The sequence below is a fragment of the Lactuca sativa genome, chromosome 1 (assembly GCF_002870075.4).
Source record: "Lactuca sativa cultivar Salinas chromosome 1, Lsat_Salinas_v11, whole genome shotgun sequence".
Classification (NCBI taxonomy): Eukaryota; Viridiplantae; Streptophyta; class Magnoliopsida; order Asterales; family Asteraceae; genus Lactuca; species Lactuca sativa.
Window position 1 is genome coordinate 41,910,177 of NC_056623.2, and position 23,767 is coordinate 41,933,943.

Sequence of the window (23,767 nt, forward strand, 5' to 3'; positions counted from 1 at the left end):
GATGAAGTCACACATTGATAGGTTAAACATGTTGGGTGTCGAGATTTCAAGTGAGTTGGCTGTTGACTGGGTTCTTCAGTCACTTCCTGAATCATATAGTGAGTTCTATGGACCACGACGTGACCCTAATTGATCTCACCTATTTGCTTATAGCTGCTGAATCAGCAATGATTTGGCATGCTGGTCAAGCAAATTTGTCAGGTGAATCAAACTCCCAAACTTCAATGGACACTGGCAACATTGGAAGTCCAGAAAGAACTAAGTCTGTGATTGTCCGATGTGCTGTGCCAAAGGAGTCCATTTGCTTTTATTGCCAAGAGAAGGGGCATTGGAGACGAAGCTGCCCTAACTACCTGAGAGATCTAAGAGATGGGAGAGTCAAGACGTTTGGCTCTACTTCAGGTAAAATCCATTACCTAACTCTTTTGAGTTCCTATTCTAGATTCTTAATACATGATGTGATAAGATTACATTTTGATGTTTTGTAGGATCGAAGAAAAGAGAGGAAGCTTGAGAAAAGAAGTGAGCTGAATCTAATCATGAAGAAATGGATTTCGATCGCATTACTTGAAGAATGGATTCTTGAGCTACTACTTGGAGTCAGAATAGATTGTTAAGAAATATATAATAACATAGTTTTCAATTGAATTGCATTGTAAGGACAAAATTTTTTCCGCAATAAAATGAATTTTGATTTTATCTTATTTATCCTTGCGATGGCATGTATGAAAAATTGATGTTTGAATGTTTCTATTATTAGCAATAATGGATTTGATTCTTAATTGTATTATTTGTGGAAATATTAAAAGTTTACCAAATAGGGAGAGTTTCTCATCGCCCAAGTTTCAATTGGACAGAAACTTGGAATCATGCAATGTGTATTGTATGATGAATGAAAAACTTTCACATTTGGGAAACTTAGACTAATTCTTTGATAAAGTGTCAATTGAAGAACTAGGAGATCGAGTACACTAGGTCGTACGTTAATCAAGTCTACCACAAGAGTGACAAAGATATTCGTCATGATTTACTAAAGTTTAGTAAATATGGTTATACTTATAAGATTGAGTATAATTCTGAGTTAACTGAAATAGTTTCAATCAATAGCAGAACAAATAAGAAGAATCAAGAAGGTAGAAAGATAAAAGTTTCTCCATTCTAAGAAGAAGGGAGAGTACCTTTTGTTGTGTTTTATGATGAAGTCTTAATGATTAAGAACCATATCTCAATTGATCCTCTAAGTGAGTCTTAGTGCATTTGCATGTCTAAGAAGAGGAATCAAGTATTGTAGAAATGGTTAAATCAATAAGTCAATCATACTTCGTTCCAATATCAAGTCTTAGAGTCAAGATTGTGACATTAAGTGAAAAGTCTTAAGTAGGTTTATAACACTCATCAAATGTGGAATTTGGAAAAAGTTTTCTTATTCTTGCACATTTGAAATTGGTAAGTTGTGCTGTCTTGGATAAGACAAAGACCAACTAGGACCAATTGTGTGAAGTGTTTTGTCTTGATAAGAACTACACTAACTCTTGAATATTTGGTTTGTCAAGAAATGTTTCTTGACAAGAGAATCTTATATGTCAAGGAGTCAGTGGGAGCCTTAATGGTCTTGAAAAGTTTCAAGAACAAATCAAGAATAAACCTTATCGATCATCACTAGCACACGACTTGAGGTTTACAACCTATCGTGCTGACATTATTTTGTTTTTATGCCATTCCAATTGAGTTAATTGTGTATGTGAGTTCTATGAGTTCTCATTTGAATGCATACTAGAGCCTTAGTCGATGGAAAGTACATTGATATGTAAGGACAAATTACTAAACTACTTGGAAGACATGGTGGGCACTCGTGTTACCATAAGGCAAGAAATCAAGATTAAAAAAAAAAAGTTCAGTCCATATGAGCTTGGATTTGTCACAAACTTTGGTTTTGGCAAATTCACATGGATAGGAACTCATACACCATAAAATCTAAGTGTCATAAGATTCCCTCCTTCATGAAAATGACTGTGAGGAAATACTTCCACTAAGAGAGGTCTTAAGAAGATAGCGATTGTGAAAATTGTATTCTCACATTCGATTATGGTTACGGCATCCCTTTCCATAGTTCGAATTGTGAGATCTGGCAATTAGTTTGAACATTTGGAACTTAGTAACATAAGTTCTAGATTGTTTAAACACACATATGAGCTATCTAAGGCAAAGGTGTATAAGTTTAAGAAGCTTAGATAAAGGCTTATCGAAGCATCTGGTATTAGAAAGATGAATTTCAGAAATTCAATAGGCATTGTTTTCTGGAAGTTCATTTGTTTTCTGAATACATGTCAAGGCTAGTGGGAGCATAAGTGTTGTGCTTATATGATAATCATCATGATAGTGGGAACATAAGTGTTATGATTGTATGATTATTATGGCGAGTATTGCAAGTTAGGAATATTAATTATAGAAAAACAAAGATTCAAATTTGCAAAGTTGCATGGGTTAAAAAGTTGTTTTGCTATAATTAAGGGAGAGAATATTATACTTCGTTTCAAAATCTAAAGCTTAGATTGAGAAATTTTAATATTTTCAGTCAAAGGATACATTGTGTGTTCTTAAAATTCGATTATGATTACGGCATCCCTCTTCATAGTTCGAATTGTGAGAACATGACACATAGAATATTATGGCAAAAGATTGGTAAAGTATCATATCTTTATGTAAGACATTATGCATCGTGTCCCATACTCTTCGGGTATAGGATCGATTGCAAATGCTATAATATTTTACCATTCTAAAATTTTCCAAATGTCTAGTGCATTAAGAAGGAAAAAGGACTAGAATTGGTTTTGACTAAAATAATTAAACAACTATCAAAGGACGATCCAAAGTTCGCTGAGGATTGGTCGCTTGTGAGTAGTTGGAAGTATGGTATTGGATGGACCATATCGACATTATTATGAATAGATAAGATTCTATTAAGAATGAGTTGTCATATGGCAAATGTGGAAATGTTTCCATATTGGGAGTTGGATATTGAGAATCTATGTCTAGATTAGAAACTTTTATGCAAGAAGGATGTTCAAAGGAATGTACTTTGAATGTGAGACTTCACGTCTATGGAATTGTCTTGTAACAATTTCTAAGAAAGTACTTTGTAATTTCATTAGCCAAGTCTTGGTGACTTTTGTGCTATGACTTTACGAAAGGATCGTTGCGTAAAATGTTAGAATCTAGCATATTCTAGTAGTGGCAAGAACCTTGTGTTCTTACACTAACAATGGGGATTGAGGAATTGTGAAATGAGAATCATTGGAAAAGTTTTCAATTGTTCTATTTCACAAAGTAAGGACCATAGGAAACATAGTGTGCATGCTTTATGCATGGAACAACTGTTGTTGTAATTTAAGTAATAAGTTGATTTTCTGAAACAGTAAACGATAATAATGAGTAATCAATATGGTGGTTAAATAGAAGTGTTTTATTTACTCTCACAAGTTTGAGGCCATATAGGATTAAATATTATTGTTATGTTTCAATTTGCATGTTTTGACTTCCATAATAACTAGGTTATTCAAACATCCACAGTCGGTCATACGTTGGAAGTAAGTATGAAGGAAGACTGTCATGAATCTGTCTGTAGATTGTCCGAAGTGTTTAGACATAGCACAAGTTTGCTGCAGAGTTCATGAGTGTTTTGATAAGATTAAAGTATTGGATTAAACCCACGCTCACTTGGATCACTTCATGGTTTTATCACGAGTGATTAGTGAGACGATAATATTGTATATTCTTGAAACCGAGACATGTGAGTTGTTATTTGTTGGTCGGTTGCACATTGATAATAAGTAAACACACCAGTAACTTGGTGTTATAAAACTTATTGTTGTGTGTGACTCGATCAATAAATGCAAGCGAGCATATGAGTCGAAGTTTATCCATTCCTTTTACCCAAAGTAGGATAAAAGTGATATCTATGGGCCTCTCGATGATTTAGTGATGACACCTAAGCACTTGGCCAAGCCGGGACTAAGTTGATGTGTTCAATTGTAGTCTGTTATCAGTCGTCATAAATCGGAAGTCGGGAAACAGTATAGAGAGAATGATTGAAATTCATGTCTTTTGTCTATACGATATCTTGAGAATGGAGGAATATATAATCCCTTATCTAGAGGACACGCTATCTGATAAGATCAGAGTTAGCAGCGGCTTTTGAAAGCTACGATTGCTGATCAGGTTCTGAAGTCATACGGAAAATAGTTATTAGACTTATCCAAGTGGGAGACTGTTGGATTAGTGTCTAAGTCCATAACTATTTTGGTATGTACTTGACCCGATTATGAGCATGGTCCTTTTGGGTTGCCTTCACCATAGCAATATGTAGGATGATTTAAGGAGAGAAAGGTTTAAATATGATTTATTAATATATTATGAGAATAATATATTAAAGGAGAAATCATATTGTTTAATTAATATTAGTCAAGAATTAATTGTTAATTAATTTTGTGGCTAAAAGAGATTAATTAAACTTAGGGGACTGAAGTTGTAATTATAAGATAATTATAATTGGGCTATGGATCACCTAATAATATATAGGTTGGACGAATTCTATGGGAAGCCCATTAGAAATCGTCCAAGGGATATGTTTAAGGAGTCCATGGGCTGCTTAGGGCCTAAGCAGTCAAATTAGGGTTTCCTAGTTGTAAACCCTAATAGCCTACATGTATATAAAGGGCCCCTATGCCCCAAAAACGTGGACAAGTCTTCCATTAGGGTTTCCAGCCGTTTTTGGTGCCTCCCCTTTCTTCTCCTCTTCATCCAAGTTGTATATGGTGTTTGTGACTCCATTAGAGGTGCAGCACTTGAGGCACTAAGCTTTCTAAGGCCAATCCAAGCAAGGAATTGATTGTTATTACTATATAACAATCAAAGGTAATTCTACAAACCCTAATTCAGTTTGTAATTTGTTAGATCTAAGTTTATTAGTCTTGGATTCAAAGCATGTACAATAGAGAAACCTAGATCCAAGCATTAGGGTTTGTATGAGCACATAGGATTGTTCTTATGCCTAAAACCCATCAAGTTGTTCATATAACTCGGCGAGTTGTTCATACAACTCGGCGAGTCGCAACATAAGTGTTCTTCGGATGAAGATGGACTCGACGCGTTGTTCATACAACTCGGCGAGTCTTAGCATAAGTGTTCATCGGATGAAGATGAACTCGACGAGTTGTTCTTACAACTCGGCGAGTAGGATGAAGGACTTGAATATCAGTTTAGAAGGAGAACTCGCCGATTCGTCGCCTAACTCGACGAGTAGAAACGGGATCCAGGACAATCGTTTGGATGGTGACTCGGCGAGTTGGAAAGCCAACTCGACGAGTCGGGTCAACTGAAAGTTGACTCTGACTTTGACTTAGGGCATGGTCAGGGGTAAAAGGGTCATCTTACCCAAAGGTCAGTGAGCAGTGTTTGATTGAGTGTGTTGTGGGAATTGCAGCCGGAGGATTTCCGGAGCAGCAGCAGCAGCAGTAGGCAGTCAGTTCCCGATCAGATCAGCAACTACTTCGAGGTGAGTTACCTTCCAGTAGCGGTGGGTCTACGGCCACAATGTCGGCCCACCAGTAGGAGTTATATGTAGATGTTTGTCTTTGTGATATTCATCTAGGGATTACTACTACCTGTGTTATGTTATGTGCTAGTATGATATGATGCTATGTGCTAGTGACAGTAGGGGGAGATAGTCCCCGAGGTACCCGGTCGGTAGGGCCGAAGGGGTAGTTATACCCAGTCATGATAGATAGATTCTGATCTTACGATACTTGTTATGTGGTGGTAGTAGAGGGAAGGAATAGTTTCCCAGTATCCGGTCGAGAGGACCGAAGGGGAAGCCAGCACCCAGATATGCTAGGCAGTATCCGGTCGAGAGGACCGAAGGGGAAGCCAACACCCAGATATGCTAGGCAATGTCCGGTCGAGAGGACCGAAGGGGTAGGTCGGGCACCCAGATATGCCTGACAATATATGTATGTTATGAGATTATGGTATGTGGTGCGGTGGGGGAACTCACTAAGCTTTGTGCTTACGGTTTTCAGTTTTGGTTTCAGGTACCTCCTCAGCTAGGGGAAAGGAGCCGGCGCGGTAGCAGCATGTCACACACACACTCTCTGGTTTCCGCATTTACGAGCTTCACTGGGATTTTTACTCTGATATTTTGATTGGTTGTATGATTTGACTTTTAGACACGATTCACGTTGTGATATGGTTGATCAAACAATGTTTTTAGTTATTAATATTTTCTAAAGTAATGTTTTAAAACAAAATTTTTGGTCGTGAAAATTGGGTCGTTACAATGTTGGCCTCTCAAAAGCTAACCCGAACTCTTGGGTCTCTTTCTGAGACCCTCCAATATATGCACCTGATATGGTCCCCTATTCCCAGTGTGCTCCAAATCAATCCCTGCTCTCGAGCTTTAATAATCATATCATTCGGGGTCTCGCATCCTAGCACACTCACTGGCTCAATCATTCACAGCTGAACTGCAGCAACTGAAGTAACCTCTACCTTAAACCGGGATACAACTACTCCCAAAACACAGTAACCAATTCGAAAGCACAATAGATCGCACAATCAATCCTTGTCGCTTGATACAAGAGATCTAAGGCGAATTCAAAATTTGGCAGCATTTCCGCTAACTGGCTGACCGTCGGACCTGGGACAAAACCCTGGTCCTTCCCCTTGCATGCTCATCTGCATTCTGCACAACAGCTATCCCCACGACCCAATCATAACCAAGAATTCTCCTTCCTAGGCTTCTTAGATTCTCCAAGACTTTCCCCGATTCGAGTATGGATCATGTGCTTTCAGTAGTACAGGCCCAATACTACCTTCCGCACCTATCCATACTTTCCTCCAGAATCATCCTGAATCCTCTAAGTCGCCTACTCCATGATGCACCAAATATCCGCTAAACAACAACATGATACTCACCGAATCAACTCCTATGTTCCCCCTAGGTTCCTAACCTCACCGAACCGCCCTACTAACTCACTGGAACACATCCTAGGCTTCCTAGCTTCCCAATCCTCGCCCTGCCATCAACTGCTGAAGAACTCCCCATGATGCCAGCCATCCACCTCCTGGATATCGTCATATCCATTCAATAGATGACTCCCATCACTCAATAGTTCCACAAAGAACTAAGAAAGCAACAATCGTGCAGTAGAACTCCAATCCAAAGAACCATCATAGAACATTCGACCCACATACCACAACCCATGTTGTACACATCCACCCTCGCTGTCGGCTGCCTTATGCATGCAAATTATACACAGTTCAACTAATAGACTGTCGAATAATAGATTCTACCCTAGGACGACAACCATATAAGGAACAAAAAATAAGGCCAAATCAGTTATTCTAAGGCTATAAGATCCTAACTGTATACAATTTTAAAAACATACATGTAGCAGTTACTAATACCAATAATCATTCCCATTCTAGCATGGAATCCAATATTCCCAAGGCTACAAGCACCACATATCAGGCCAATCTATTGTTGACTACTTAGAACTAACATGCAAGTCTACCAGCTCATACAACATATAAAGGCATCTCTCCTAGCCCTAACTAGCATGCGATTCACAGATTCATAAGTCAAGTCATAACATATAACATATATGGGTATTTTGGGGAAACTTACTTGAACTCGCCTGATTGCATGCACCACACCCTTTCTTGTCTTATAAATTCTTTCCTTAAAACATTTTTTTCTTTTGAAAACTTTACAGATCCTCAGCTTGAGTTCAGACACACCCGAAAGTATGTCTGAATCCCTCAAACCAAGGCTCTGATACCAACTTGTAACGACCCAAAAATCAAGGGTAAAAATTTCATTTTTAATATAGCTAAAACATTGATACCATTTATTTCAAACATTTCAAAACATCGTTAATTAAAACATTTATCAGAGTTCATCCCAAAATCATTCAATGCGGAAAACATAGGTGTGTGCACTGCGATCAATCCGAGCCCTTCTTTTCCAAATTGATGATACCTGAAACCAAAACTGTAAATCGTAAGCACAAAGCTTAGTGAGTTCCTCAGAGCATACCCCCCACACAACCCACATAATACATATCATATTAGTTGTAAAAGCTACATATATCACATAAGCCATGTCAATCACATAAGCCATGCATATAATCATACAAGGAAGTCATGGAAACCCTTCAAGGTCTTACTCCAAGTGCCATAGGAACCCCCCTCATGGTCTTAGCCCACTGCCATGGGAACCCCCACATGGTTTTCCATAACTACCAATCAAACCATCCAACAAACATATGAGCTAAACATGCAAACATATAACGCTGCCCTAGAAACCCTCCAAGGCCTTGCACTCAAGTGCCTCGGGAACCCCCCGAGGTCTTTACTAAGGAGGTAATGGAAATCCTCCAAGGTCTTACACCAAACACCATAGAACCCACACATGGTCTTAGCCTGGAATGCCATGGGAACCCCCAAATGGTCTGATATCCCATTGCCTCGGGAACCCCCCGAGGTCTTCCATGCAAGCAACACAAGGTCTCATAAGGCCTATTAGGGCTTCATAAGTCGGGCACCACTCACTATCACCTCGGGTAGTGGTGGTCAACGGCGGCTCACGGCGGCGGCCACCACCTCACGGTGGTAGTTATGGTTCTATTCTATTTGTCCAAGCATCCCAAACGATATCTAAATACAAACAAGCACACCGCCACCCAACACGGCAGCTGGTGGCGGCATGAGGCGGCAGCCACCACCTCACGGTGGTGGTTATGAGTTTCTTTTCATTATTTTAATCTCTAATTTTATTTTACAATGCTTTAACCCAAAAAATAAACACACACTAATAGATAAACACCCACACAACCACCCTTGTGGTGGCCGACGGTTGTAGATGGTGTCAGCCACCACCTCACGGTGGTGGCGATGGCTTTCTTGGTTTTTCCGGCCAACGATGTGACATCCCCATTTTCACGGCCAGAAAAGACCGATTTTGTTTATGCTTTATAAAAATCAGAGTACTTATTTTAATAAAAATGTTGTGGAATTTGTTCCCAGAAAAACATGATAAATACGTTATCAAAGCATTTCCGAAGAAATGTATTTTTATCCATTTTAAAACATTTGGGATGTCATCGTCAATACAGAAACATAAACATTAACAGAACTTACATTCATTTCCACTAGTGATCTACATCTCTTTTAAATCTCTCAGTATAAAGTAGCTTCATATCGACACATGTGATACAAATAAGCTTGAGTGGGTCAGGTTGGGAAACCTGGTAAGTACATAGGGTTTTCAACCCACAATAATATAATTATTATGTTAAACATCAAAAAATCAAGCCAATTACCCATCCCCATTATCTTCTTTACTCTTAAGGATCTATCCTAAGATTCAACTCTTTCTCGTTCAATCATTCCTAAGGATCATCCTAAGGAATCGGCACGAAATCCATCGTTGTCAGAGTTTACTCGACAGGCACTAAGTCGCATAGTCGCCAGGGTTTAGGCACTAAGTCTCATCTTCACCAGGGTTTAGGCACTAAGTCTCATAGTCGCCAGGGTTTATACAATAGGCACTAAGTCACATAGTCACCAGTGTTTAGAGTACACCGGGTGAACACATCGTTCACAACACCTACAGGTTGCGAGTCTGCTAGTGTTCTACTGGACTGTCTAGAATAGTCCGTAGTTGTCATCCATACTCTGCTAGATGACGGGGCCATCGCTTAGGTCATCGCTTCTCACCATAATTTACCACTCATATATCATTACTCATCATTCATCTCATCTTTCATCACTCGTCATTTATCTCATATATAATCTACCCATGTTTTTCCTAACATATTATAAAATACATATACAATTTAAATCTTTTAAACATGTAAAAAATTGTTCATCCAGTATAGATAGCAAGTATACATATAATATGCATACGTAACACGTAATTTATATAAAATACTTCATATCTATGTGTAAGATGAAAGTAACTATGCACTCACCTGTAAAGGTGGTGATTCCGAACTCAGACAACGCTTCACTTCTTAAAAATAATTTCCTTCGATGAAACCTAGATTTATTACCACTAGATTTTAGTCTAATATTTACCGTATCTAATTATTAATCTTATTATTATTATTATTATTATTATTATTATTATTATTATTATTATTATTATTATTATTATTATATAAGCGTTTAAATAATATTTTCCAACCATTATGTACAGACAGGGGTCAGACATAAATCACCGGAGGGCAGGACCATTTTAACGTATAGCACTTTTAAAATCCAACAACCCTATGCGGCCCTTTAAACTAGATCCCGTACCGCGAGTAGTTAAAAAGATACTATAACGACACTTATATAAGTCATGATAATAGCCCAAACATTTATTATAAGTTCATAATAACAATACTAATTTTGAATATAAGGTATATAAAAATAGGGTAAGCATAACTTACTTACAAGGGGGTTTTAGCTAGGATTCGGGCTCTGCAAGGGCAGAACTTCGTCATTGAATCTTTCTAAGAAAGATTCGTGCAACGCTTTAGTGCTCACCTTACTATATACTAAAACTACAGAAAGAGAAGTCGAATCACGAGGTACCGAAATGCTCGGCGGATAAGAAAAGAAAGACTTTTGAATCAAGAGAATGGTGCAAGAAATATGAGAGCTAGAGACTCTTATTTATAGTAATTGAATTTACAAAAACTACCCTCATATATATATATATATATATATATATATATGTACAAATGTATATATCATTAGAAAGGTATCGACGATGCGGTCATTATAAAACTATTGTTGAGTACTTTCGACATTAGTTTAGTACAAATATCGTTAAATCTATTAAAAATAGTATTATAAAGCAGTGTTTAGTTGTTTATATAACTATAAGGTCATTAAGTAACTATGAGGGTAGTTTTTGTATAAGCATATATGATTTATACTTTATTTTAATACGTAAATATGCTATTATAATTTATAACTCGTTCATACGAATTCCGTTTTTGACGTTCTTTATATCCACACGTAGGCGGGATCGTACCCTACAACTTTCGTTTAGACCACGTCGGATAATTTTGACTTTATTTTTAAAGTTATATTTTTAACAGACCGGGACATGAAAAGTTCGTTAAAAATTCATAACTTCTTTATCCGACGTCCGTTTTCGTCTGTCTTTTTATTGTTGCGCTACTATTAATGATATCTTCGATTCTCGTTTAGGTTGCGTCGGCCAAAAATCGACCGATCTAAAATTCGATTTTCGGGCTGTGCATTGTTATGTTAAATCTTAGAAAATCATAACTTCCTCATACGAAGTCAGATTGTGACGTTCTTTTTATGCACGCTCTCGGTTTAACGTATACTACGACTTTCGTTTAGATCGCTAAGGCTAGAAAGTATTTTATCGTAAATTCACTTTTTATGATTCCCGGTGTCGTGTCGGTTTTGCCGAAAAACTTCGACGGGTCATAACTTCTTTGTTATAACTCAGATTTCAGCGTTCTTTATATATACGAAACTCTTGTGACATATAATATAACTTGGTTAAGATTATTCATTCTAAATAATCTTCTATCAAAAAGTCATTTTTGACGCTTATTGTCTCTAAAGTAACTAGCCCGAATCTACGGGTGTTACAAACGAACACTTCATACTAAACTCCATCGAAATAAACACGTACATACCAATATGTACCCACAACCACCCTACACACGGTGGTCAAAGGTGGCAAAAAAACAAAATGGCGGCAACCACCATGGTTTGCTGCCATGGTGGCTCTCTTCAACATTCGGCCAGCCAACAAAACGCACACACAAACACGATCCAACAACGATTCACACACACACACACGAAGCACGAGCACCCACCATGCAACAACACCTCAGACATGGAGGAGGAGGAGGAGGAGGACGACAGAGGAACTAGCTTCAGCGGCTACATCGAAAAAACCTTGACATAGTGAACCAGCCACAAGGCGTCGACGGCGACAGCGACAACGAGCCACAACGACAGCAGCGACAGACGGCGGTGACTTCGTCTTCTTCACAGAGGCGGTGCAGCGGCGGAGACAATAGCTGTCGGGCTCGACGATGCAAATGGCGGCTGGGAAACAACATGCTCGTCGGATTCGTCTGATCGGAACCACGAAGAAGGGTGGCGGCTGCATCCTTAGGTTAGGGTTAGGGTTATGGGAATGCTTTATACCCGATGCCTTCCGAACTTTTGCCATAATGACACCTTTGGTCCCTCATTTCCTTTTTTCTTTCAAACTCAATCCATATTTTGCCATTTAAACCCTGCCTTCTGAATTCTCTTTCAAAACAAGTCCGAAATTTACCCAACAGCATCCAGATCTAAAATTCCTTTCATAATTAGTCCAATACTTACCAAACACCCCCTATCTTCTAAAAATCTTTACAAATTAAATCCCGAAATTATACTTTAGCCCCCAAACTCTAAATCATGTCAATCGACTCCTCGAAACCAACACCTTACTATATAATTATTGATTTTAAGGCTAATATACATTAATTAATTAATTAATTAATTTATTTAATAAAGGGTGTGTTACAATATACCAATGTAATTCGAGCTAATAATCTTTTTATTTTTAAACCACAAAATTACAAAATGACCTGTTAAACTCACATCCACCGTCACAAGGAGAACGGTATGAATAAGTTTAGTGATAAAATTTATAAAAAACAAATTATAATATGAGTAAATATGTACAAAAAGGTAAACTATGGTCATTAACCTTTGAACAAAGAACGCCCTCAATTGGTTCCGGATGACTTGTCTTGGGCTTACAGCCTTACACAAACAAAGAAGAGGATACAATACATATGAAATGTATGATAACGAACGATCAATTTCTTGGACAGTTGGCAGTGGTCCATAAACATTAAACAACGACCCCAAAACCAAAAATCCAATAGATAACTTCAAACTTCCCTCTACAATACACCTCCTACTCCCACAGTCCCACGGTGGGGAGCACCTAATCTCATCTTAAACTATGGTGGTGGTTATGGACGTTTTGTACCAGCCAACGAAGCCTTTAATCACGTCGTCTTCGCCTTCGCCTTCAATCTCCGACCGGAATTTCAACTATTATGCTCATGTATCCACCAGGTACCATCCGCTTCCGAGTACTAGCAGCAGCAGCTTCGGATTACATCGCATCACTTCTCAATTGGCCCCAAACTCATCCAAAACAGGTAGAGTAAATTTATTACTTCAATTCGGTATTAAATCTCCGCCATCTTTCTATAGATTAAACTCATTTTTTATTCCGTACGTTGTTTCTCTAGTTATTTATTTTTTTCTTTTCCTTACACGAGTCGTAATGTTCGTAAGGATTAGATGCTAATGCTATCTCGCTTTTTCAATGGTATATGGTGCTTTGTTTGATTTTTGATACCTCATGTCTGATGGAAGGCACATTCGAATTGCAAATTAGGTTTTGAATTCGGGTACTAGACTACTAGTTGGGTTGTGTAATGTGTGTGGTGGTGATTAATTTTCAATGCGAGAACAATGTGATTATCTTAAATTATCATCCCATCATGAGTGGGGTCTCCCTGCTGCGTACGAATTTTAATAGTCAACAAAGATTTTATGTCCTACACGGATGCTCAACAGTTCAAGCTTTTAGACATCTTTTGGTGTAATAATTGAGTAAGTGTTCCTTTATTTTGTACAGTAGGAGTTGTTTAACGTCTTTTTGTAGGGTAAATAGATGTGATTTTTATTCATTCCAGAACAACACAGACACACATTTAGTGTTTTTCATGTCAAATAGGTGATAGTGTTTTTCTTTAACCAGTTTCATAAACAGTGAAAACATCAAATCAATTTGACATGTTGGCATAATCCTTCACAATTTTTTTTGTAAATTAATTTTGGTTTCCAGAATAAAAAAATCAAAGGTTTCCAAACAAGGCTTTAGACGTTTCTTTTTCCATGAGTACGCATAACTTGAAGAAAACTAAATGCTGTAATTAGTAGTAATTATCGTATAATGCCAACACACCATTTCTTTCTCATTGTTTTCCTCTTATCTTTAAAAGATATTGTTATTGTTTGGTTGACATACATATTATAGATGCAGGTTATGGATGTTCATGGATGCAAGACAACTCAACCTATAAGTCTATTATAGCCAACCATGAAAGGAGACATGGCCCATTACACTCAATGTTTCCATCTAGCCCTGCACAAGTTTCCTCTGTGGAAGATCTTTTTGAATTTATATGCTCAGGGCCCCTTATAGAAAAACTTGGATTCACCCCAAAAACAATAGCGGAGTCCATAGACAAGTGGTTGACAAATGGATTTCATGTGTGTGAATTGTTTAACCTCAACGAGTTATACCTTACAATACCCCAGAAAGCTAGAATTTATCACTACTATATCCCTGTCTTCTTGTGGTGCGAACAGCAGATTTCTGATCATAGGTCCACTTTTAAAGATGGAGATGATATCCCTCCTTTGGTGGTAAATGTTTAATCTTTTTTTTTTTTATTTTTTTTTTAATGACAGTATAAAAATACGATTAATATACTCCACAAAAAGGTTGATGTCCTCTGTTGTTATGCAGATTGGCTTTAGTGCACCACAAGGTTGTGGGAAAACTACACTTGTCTTTGCTCTAGACTATCTTTTTTCAAAAACTGCAGGCAGGTAGAGTGCAGAGTAATGATATATTTTACTAAAATAATGATATTTTAATGGTTGTGGATTTATAATACAGAAAACTTTACAAAACCCACTGTAGTTTATCACTTTTTGGTTGATCACCCAGATTTTTTCTTTTTTTATGATTTAACCACAAAAACATGCAACGACAGGGTATAATGGGTTTTGCTGGTATTCTTGCTGATGTGGCATTCAAAAAGAGTAAATTTCATAAAAACCATTGTAGTTTGTCACTTTTTTCGGGTTAAACACCCGAATAATTTCTTTTTATGATTTAACCACAAAAATGTTTAATAGTATAATCATAAAAATATTTAAATAAAAATATGTTGGCCTTTCTTTTGTAACCACCCTAGTGTTTACAAAAGGAAAAGCCAACATAATCACAAGTTTCAACATGTGGCCTGTGGGGCTGGTTACAAAAGAAATGCCAAAATATACTGGGTTGAAATGTGGGTAACCAATTCCTTTTGCTAATAAAAATTGCTTTTGTAGTTAAACTTTAAACAAAATCTCTAGGTGGTTAAACTGAAAAAAAAGTGACAAACTAGAGTGGTGTTTATATAATTTACCCTTTCTAGTAAGTAGTAATCTTGAGGGATAAAACTCATAAAAGAATTTCCAACATGTTGTATGTATCAGGAAGTCTGCAACTATTTCGATAGATGATTTTTATCTTACGTATGATGAACAGGTAAAGTAACTAACCACCTATTTTGTTCATCTTCTTTGGTTTTCTATTATCTAATGCCGTTTTAATTTCATTTTTAGGCTAAATTGAGAGAAAACAATCCTGGCAATGCTCTTTTAGAGGTAGGGTTTCAAATTTAACTTTGCTTTTTTCTGAAAGCAGAAAGTTGAACACATTAAAATTGGTCACAGTTTCGTGGAAATGCTGGAAGCCATGATCTTCCTTTGTCAGTTGAAACACTAATGGCTGTTAGTAATTTGACTAAAGAAGGTGTGATTGACTCTTTTATCCAACTTTTTTTAATCTAATCACAAATTTTGAACTAAATTTTGGTGCAAAAAGCATGTTCAGGTATGAAGATGAAGCTGCCAAGATATGATAAAGTAAGCACACTTGGTGAATTTGTGTCAACATCCATTTTAAATGGTGATATCAATAACCTTGAAATACAAAGGATGCAACAGATACAAATCAACTTTAACACGTTTCAACAAAATTAAGGTAAAAGACATAATTCAAAGAAAGTATGATTTGAGATTCTTTCTTTAATTATGCAGTCTGCATACAATGGTAGAGGTGACAGAGCCGATCCTTCAACATGGCCTGAAGTTGAAGGACCTCTATCAGTAAGTGAAATCTTTTGGATTTTTTTACGTTTAGACAAGTTTTTATTTTAATTTTCTTATAATCTGTAATGTGTCTTTTGCCCTGTTTTGTGAATATTTAGGTAGTTTTGTTTGAGGGTTGGATGCTTGGTTTCAAGCCTCTTCCTGCTCAAGTGGTCAAAGCTGTCGATCCACAGGTCAACATACATCCAGAGATTCATGTGTTTATATTATTGCTTCTTCGAATCATTAATTTTTCCTGAAAATTCATTTGCAGCTAGAAATAGTGAACAAAAACCTAGAAGCTTATTATGATGCATGGGACAAGTTCATAAAATCATGGATTATCATCAAAATTAAAGACCCAAGTTGTGTATACCAATGGCGTTTACAGGTTTGATATCCTCCTTGATTGATTTTTTTTTTTTTTTTTTTTTTTGTATAGGCTTTATGATTTATATAATTTGTGAATTTGAGGAAATCTTATAGGCAGAGATTGGAATGAGAGAAGCTGGAAACCCAGGGATGACTGATGAGGAGGTTTTTTTCATTATTTCAACTGGTGCTAATATTTGTTGGTTGCAATTTGCAAAGTAAGTAATGATTAATTTGTTGTTTTTGTTGGAGTTACAGGTTATGGATTTTGTATCAAGATATTTGCCTGCATACAACGCATATCTCCCTACACTCTACACAGAAGGACCAAAAGGATCAGATTCTAATCACACACTTATTGTTGAAATTGATGAAGAAAGAAATCCAATCCTTGCTGGCTAGAAGCAACTACATACTTCCACCGATTCATCTTTCAAAGTCTTTAATTTGTATATTTAATAAGCCTACATGCATTATTATAAATATTAGGGTACGATTCTTTTTATACAATTTAAATGTATCTTACCTAAAACTTATTATGCTACACACTGCTTAACAATTAATATATATTACAACTTTTAACATTTCGATATCGTTGATACACAGCAAATAGAATGTGTTAAGATACATATATATAGGTAGAAAAGATTGGTGTTTAAAAATAGATACATGTGGAAAATGAATAGGAAACACGGGTTTAGACATAGTTATATGGGCTACTTGCAGCAGCAACAATCACCATCCAGACACCCATGACACATTTCCGGGCAGCAACAACAGCAAAACATTGTGAAGAAACTGCATAAATAAATATTTATCAATTATCACAGAAATTTTCTATACAATGGACAGGTAACAAGTCAAAGTTTGGGTTTGGGATTGAGTTGATCCCTTGACCTCTTTTTTTTTAAAAATTTTTAAAATAATTAATGTATTAGATATGTTTACAAGATGTATATTATTAAGAGGTTTAAGGTCATAAAATGACAACATATTTTCTGATTTGTCTCAATTTTTTTACATATTTAATCATTTTACTTTTAAAAAGCGTCTCCATTAGCTCATTATTTTTTGAATGAACTTTAGGAATTTGGGCAACTTTTAAACCATTTTCCTTTTATCTTTTACAAGTTTAACCCTTTAGAGAGAACATATAATCCATATCGATCCATTTTTATTTTTTAAGTATATGGACTAGGGAGCATAGAACTTATAGAAGGAGATGAGATAAAAAGTAAAAAGGAATTCAGAAAGTATACAAACCAGGCATATATGTAGCCCCTTTCATCCTTCCGTTGTTGGATTTGATGATGGGATGACATCACTTGTATCTTTGGTGCTTCTGACATCTCTTCTATGTGTGGAGGTGGTTTTTTCTAAAACTAAAAGTAACAGAAAAGAAACAAAGCCAATGAGGATATATGGTATAAAGAAGGGTATGCCTTGTATGACCGTATTTAATGAGAGTGGTGCATAGTTGGTGGTTATCAACCAACAATAGCCATAAGGTCCAGCCCCCAAAGCCCCAACCCAACACAAATGTAATTTAACAGCGTGCAAAAGAGATCACATGGTAGCGTTGTGAAATCGTGATGTTAGTAATCAATCCATTTGTAGTTGAAGTTATTTAATGTGATTTAAGATAAAAGTTAGTTTAGATTTTTTTTATTCCTTAATTTTCACAAATTAATGTCACTCTTTTCAGTTACTTGATGATCATTTTTATTTATGTCTAATAACAAAGTAATAATATATTTATATTCTAAATTAAACATCGCTATTTTGTTAATAAAAAAAAGTTAAACATCATTATTTGTCATCATCATTTGTTAATTAAAAAGTTAATTATTATTATTATTTGTTAATTAAAATGTTGAATTTAAAAAAAAACAATTAAAAATATAAATTTTAAATTGATTAATAATCAATAGTTATAAAAAATATCAAATCGAAAATTAAGTTCTATCTAAAAATACAAAAAAGTAAAAGTTATACTACCTTGAAAGTAATAATTGGCATTAAAAACATTATGGTGGAAATCTAAAAATAAAACTTATTAGTTTTTGTAAATTAATTAACTATAGTAATAATTAAAAATAACATTAAATAGAAAATAACTAACAATTATTCTAAGCAATAGTTAAAAGAAAAATAAACCACAATTATTGTCAAAGTATAATGTGATTGACAAAAGTTATTGAAATAATATGATTCATCTGATAAATAAAAATATTTAAAATAAATATAAAAACATTATCGAAAACCAAAAATATTGAATTTAGAGCATAACGGTCTTATTTGTGTCTTTGCTTGTGGACTCCGTAATAATTTAGAAATTGAAAGTTAAACCCTTTTACGTTTAGACAATTTTCCTCCATTTCTTAAAGGAGTGTTCATTAGTTCATATCAAATGTTTTTAGATACAATCAGATCAATCCATTCATTGGATTGCATCAGTTTCATTAAATATTATCAACTAATCCAATCTAATTAATTTTGGTCAACCAAAGTTAAACGATCAAATTGAACATTGGATTGCATTAGTTTCATGAAGGTCATATGTACCAACATGGGCATGCTCCATTTAGTGGTTGATATTCCATGGTTTACCTCTCATGCGATGGCCATGGGATGGGTGTGGCATGGGTCATCAACAATATTTTTTTTCAATTATTTGGATAGTTTTTAATAAATAAGGATGTTTAAATATATCAAACAGAACTAGAAATGGAAATAGACAGGTCAAACCGGTTTGACAACGAGTCAAAATATGCTTGGATCAATTGGATATAAGTTGTTGGGTTCGGTCGAACTGATCCAAGACATTTTACCGAGTTTTTAGCAACGCTAATTATACATATATTAATTAAAGCTTATGTGGTATATAATGCTCAAATGTTCGATAAAGAATTCAAGTTGAACTCGTTATATGTTCATGATTATCATCAGATTCCAACTCGTTTTGTGCTACAACCTGATAAAGTTCGACTTGAATGAGAGAAATGGGTTGCTTTGCCACTACAAAATATGATAAAAGCCCACAATATGGGAGGAAATGCGGGATATGGGTCGTTTTGGTCTACCAAAAAGTTTTTGCCTTTTACTTTTAGCCATGGATTTAATTTGCAAAACCAAAAGCATAAATCAAATAAGCAATTCATTGGATATAAATAAATGAGCAATTCTATTGGTAATCTGGTATAATAGTGGTATCTCATTGGATTCTGTTGAAACACTAGCATCTTTATTCTATGTTATTTTAAGTTTTTGTACATATATCTCATCCATCAAATCAAATACTAAAAGAATTATTAAAAATATAACAGAAAAGTGAGAAAAATACAGCATCTTTTTTAACTACCATATAATTATAGTCTTCTCTCCAACTTATCGCAACAAACATTTTTTTTTTAAATGTGCTTATAAAAAACTGGTGACATGACATTTATATACAAAAAGTGTAATATTCTCTTATAACTCTTCATTTTCTTTTAGCAGTGAAAATATAATAAATAAACATGAATTTTAAAATCTTAAAAAATTATATTGAATTCTTCAAAATATTGAATAATTATTTTGAACCTAATATGTATTTATAAATATTTGATTAAGAATAACTTAGATTGTTTGTCGAATCAAACAATTAAACTTTGAAATATGGTAACCCGTCATATCCCATGCGCGCAATTACATTAAATGTTTTTGCTTGTTCATGAAAACTCCCCACCAAAAAATTTATTGCATGGATCCGAAACAAAAACTCCATGTGTGATTACATATAATAAAGTTATATTCTATTCCTAAACAACTTCCTCTACAAATATATTATATCTCCTAAATCAAACAGTCGTCAATCATCAAGAATTCAAGATGTTCGAAAGAGGCTACAACATAAAAATTAAAAAACCCATCACAAACGTAATTACAATCATGATTGCGGACAAATAGACCAAGACTAGTCTGAGCTTTTCCTTAATCTTATTCGCCTACATGTTTCAACAAACATCCTGAAAAAGTACAACACAAAATGGTTTAATTAAATCTTCAAAGGGTACGTTTCAATTCTATACATGAGCTAAAACTAGTGTATACGTATATATTAATAAATATTCATACATGTACAATGTATATGCAAATTAACTTACTTCCATGGAACATCCCCGACTAACATCCAATCACCATCTTTATCTTCATACGTTGGAACATGATCCGATGTGTTTAAATAATCTATCATCTTATTCTCATTGATCAATGCACGATTGCCTGGAACATTAATCAAATTAACATGTTAATATTTACGATGAAATCAGAAATCCAAATCGGTAAATCGTTACACAATCAATAATAATGTGCAACAGCTGCTTATGTAGAAGTATACTTACCAATGGCGAAGCAGGAAAACATGTCCTCGAAAACGCAAAGAAGCTGTTGGTATCCTGTGTAGGATTTCAGGTCTACTTTTCTCAAATAAGGTACTCCATCAACAGCCACCTTTACATACTTGCAATTACTACTCTTCATCACCGTGTTCTTCCTATTATGGGATCTCACCGGCGGCCATCCAACCACTTGTCCCCTGTAACATTATCCGATTACTTCACCATAATCGATCCTTTCTGTAAATTAACATATCAAAGAGATTAATTACTTACTTCGACGGAGGTTTTCTCGAGTCCAAATCCGAGCATTCGCAATCGGATTCAATGGCCTCTTGTTCTCCACAGTTACCTAATTTCAAATCAACCACATCTGAAAACAGTCGTTTTGTTCCGGACTTCCTCTCTCGCGACTCCCCTGGTAACCCTAATGTGAGCTCTATTTCATCAAATTCAACACCAATGCCTCCTCCGGTGACGGCGAATTCCGACGTTACCGATGACATTACGCCGGAGAGACTCTTCAATGATCTGACTGAAAACTGAGAAGTTTCGGTTACCTTTAATATGAAAAATGCGAATGTTAAAAACTAAAAACGCGTTGTCGTTGTAAAGGTGTTGAGCGTCGTGTTGATTATATAGTGGGAGAGGCAACAACCATAACCAATGGGAGATTATTACGTGTCATTTCATGAGTGGTTTACATGTTTACTGGCCAGTGCACCATGAAATCGTGGGGGTTATGTGGGCCCTTCAAGTTAAGTCTTGGTCTTAACACGGTCTCTTCGTTTTCTTGTCGGAAAATACTTTGTCTACAAGCAAAAGCAAAAAAGGAAAAACTAATTAACAAGGAGACCAATATTCAAATTTGTGATTTTTAACCTCTTTAATCATTACAAAAGCTTAATCGACTTGAATTAAAAGTATGTAAATAGGAGCAGACTATTATAATATATAAAATTTCAAATAATATCGTTATACAACACCTTGATTCGTCATTTACATTAAATATGGTGTGTGATAATCACGGTATCATTCAGTTTAATTATAATTTCTTTTTAATTGTCATTTTGTGATATTCTTAAAATCTAGTTAAAATTTGCATTTTAGATTTTGAAGTTTAAAAATTATGCAATATTTTTTTTTGTATGATAGAATATATATTATACTGATCATAAAACAATCACATCTTAACAACCTGCAACTACCGTTAGTCCATTACTCTCTCCATCTATATGACAATGATTAGTGTACATGCATAAACATAATATACTCGTTTTTCTGTTGATAATTATATAAATTTGTTTAAGTCCAATATATGTATATCAGAGATTACATATTTTTAGTCTTAAAATTTGTTTTTCCTACTATCTTTATAAAATACATTTTTTCTATTTATATTATTATAAAGTACATTTTCCGAATATCATACTAAATATGAATTCGTGTTACTTTTAATCAATTGATGGTTATAATCAATTGATGGTTAAAACATTGATGCATGAGCTTAATCAAAAGAACAATAAATAAATCAGTATACTTGATTCAAAATACATGATTATAAAATAATTTCAAACATAACATATAAATGCTTCATGGATATATAGTGCCTTAATTGATCACCGATTTGTTCACTGACAAAATGATTAAACCTTTGTATGAAGTCGTGTAGGTCCAGAGACAAGCTTTGTGGCGATGTTTCATGTTTGTGTGCTGTTTAACAACGGGGGCCATTCTTTTCCAGACCAAACGAACCCCGATACGTGCGCCTTCTAAGAAGAAACTTAAGACAGCAATAAATATCGTTTTCATTATAGTTTTGTTATGAAATATTTTAAACTGAGTTATAGTATTTTACTTTTAAAAAAAAAAAGTAAAACAATTAAATAAGAAGGCTAGATTGGATAGTTGGATAACTTATAAAAAAAAACGAGTTATTTATAAAGATACCATATTTTGAAGTTATGACCATTTTCATGATAAATTTGTTTCTGACAAAATGAAACCGATAGGCATATGTGGCGATCCTATCTTGCGAGATTTTATTATTTCTACATTTTCATGTACATGTAGCTATTACAATGATGTAATCACTCGCTTGTGGTCTTTATTTGATACTCCAACATGTTAGACATATCTTTTTTCCCATGCAACGACAAACCTCATCCAATTTGTTGTTCGGAGCAAAAACAAATACGATGTCTAAGCCAATTTGAGATGACTAATCTCCTAAGAAACATAAAGAAGCTAATTTGAGATGACTAATCTCCTAAGAAACATAAAGACCTTAGAGCAATTTTCTAATATCATTCATAACTTCAAAAACGATTACACTGAATTAAATACGCGTCCAATTAACCTATATGCAATAACTATAGAAATGGGAACCAAAGGGTTTGTTGCCTAACGGTATTAGGTGGTGTCCATCTTCTTTGAGGTCGAGAGTTCAAGTCCCATCGTGAACATAGGTGGAATAGGTGTTGTTAGCTTAGGAGTAGATTAGATTTATCGGTTCAAAAAAAATAAAAAAAAAGTCTCTCTCTCTCTCTCTCTCTCTCTCTCTCTCTCTCTCTCTCTCTCTCTCTCTCTCTCTCTCTCTCTCTCTCTCTCTCTCTCTCTCTCCAAGAACACTCACCATATGTTGCCCTCTCAAGAACATCCAACATATCCCACCACCACGATCCGCCTACTACGGAAAAACCTATACCGACGACTTGTCGTCTACAAAGTGTCGTCGGTAGTGATTTTTGAAGAAAAAAAATAAAATTTTATATATACCTATTCCGACGACAAGTCGTCGGTATACGTGACCTGAAAAAAATACTAACCTATTCTATGGTATGTGCTTGCGGGATTCCGGTGGTTGGCTTCAACTATGGTCCTCCAGTGATGGCTAGTGGACACCGGAAAAAACACCATTTCAAAAAAAAGAAATTAGAAATCAAATATACTACCTGTTATGTGGGCTGTGGTGGCCG

General features: G+C 35.3%; 2 protein-coding genes and 1 long non-coding RNA gene across 5 annotated transcripts; 1 reads left to right on the forward strand and 2 right to left on the reverse strand.

The window, feature by feature from the left end:
* The first annotated feature begins 12,925 nt into the window (after positions 1 to 12,925).
* Positions 12,926 to 16,997, forward strand: LOC111909315 (D-glycerate 3-kinase, chloroplastic). Of its 3 annotated transcripts, none has more exons than XM_023905135.3 (12): positions 12,926 to 13,262; positions 14,156 to 14,541; positions 14,645 to 14,727; positions 15,385 to 15,436; positions 15,514 to 15,555; positions 15,625 to 15,703; positions 15,785 to 15,816; positions 15,991 to 16,059; positions 16,161 to 16,235; positions 16,316 to 16,432; positions 16,528 to 16,578; positions 16,672 to 16,997. In XM_023905135.3, exons 1-12 carry the CDS (start codon positions 13,061 to 13,063, stop codon positions 16,813 to 16,815), a joined length of 1,332 nt encoding a protein of 443 aa, XP_023760903.1. In that variant the 5' UTR covers positions 12,926 to 13,060; the 3' UTR covers positions 16,816 to 16,997. The 3 variants fall into 3 exon arrangements, with proteins under 3 accessions (XP_023760903.1, XP_023760893.1, XP_023760898.1); XM_023905125.3 differs by having other exon boundaries at positions 12,927 to 13,262; positions 14,150 to 14,541; positions 15,776 to 15,816; XM_023905130.3 differs by having other exon boundaries at positions 12,930 to 13,262; positions 14,150 to 14,541.
* Positions 16,966 to 17,957, reverse strand: LOC111909337 (uncharacterized). The gene is made up of 2 exons (XR_002856170.2): positions 17,677 to 17,957; positions 16,966 to 17,211 (listed from the first exon to the last, which is right to left on the reverse strand). It is a non-coding gene; the product is annotated as an uncharacterized LOC111909337 (long non-coding RNA).
* A 2,171-nt stretch (positions 17,958 to 20,128) lies between these two features.
* On the reverse strand, positions 20,129 to 21,390 carry LOC111909307 (auxin-responsive protein IAA17). The gene is made up of 4 exons (XM_023905113.3): positions 21,066 to 21,390; positions 20,796 to 20,989; positions 20,559 to 20,676; positions 20,129 to 20,420 (listed from the first exon to the last, which is right to left on the reverse strand). Exons 1-4 carry the CDS (start codon positions 21,293 to 21,295, stop codon positions 20,369 to 20,371), a joined length of 594 nt encoding a protein of 197 aa, XP_023760881.1. The 5' UTR covers positions 21,296 to 21,390; the 3' UTR covers positions 20,129 to 20,368.
* Between the last annotated feature and the right edge of the window lie 2,377 nt (positions 21,391 to 23,767).

Excerpts from the sequence above, each read along its gene's own strand:
- LOC111909315 (XM_023905125.3), top strand. The coding sequence starts at position 13,061 with ATGGTGGTGGTTATGGACGTTTTGTACCAGCCAACGAAGCCTTTAATC. Across the intron at positions 15,704-15,775 it reads TAGTAATTTGACTAAAGAAG|CATGTTCAGGTATGAAGATG; the intron begins GTGTGATTGACT and ends TGGTGCAAAAAG. Across the intron at positions 15,817-15,990 it reads AGCTGCCAAGATATGATAAA|TCTGCATACAATGGTAGAGG; the intron begins GTAAGCACACTT and ends TTAATTATGCAG.
- LOC111909307 (XM_023905113.3), bottom strand. The coding sequence starts at position 21,295 with ATGTCATCGGTAACGTCGGAATTCGCCGTCACCGGAGGAGGCATTGGT. Across the intron at positions 20,677-20,795 it reads GTTTTCCTGCTTCGCCATTG|GCAATCGTGCATTGATCAAT; the intron begins GTAAGTATACTT and ends TTAATGTTCCAG. Across the intron at positions 20,421-20,558 it reads GTCGGGGATGTTCCATGGAA|GATGTTTGTTGAAACATGTA; the intron begins GTAAGTTAATTT and ends GTACTTTTTCAG.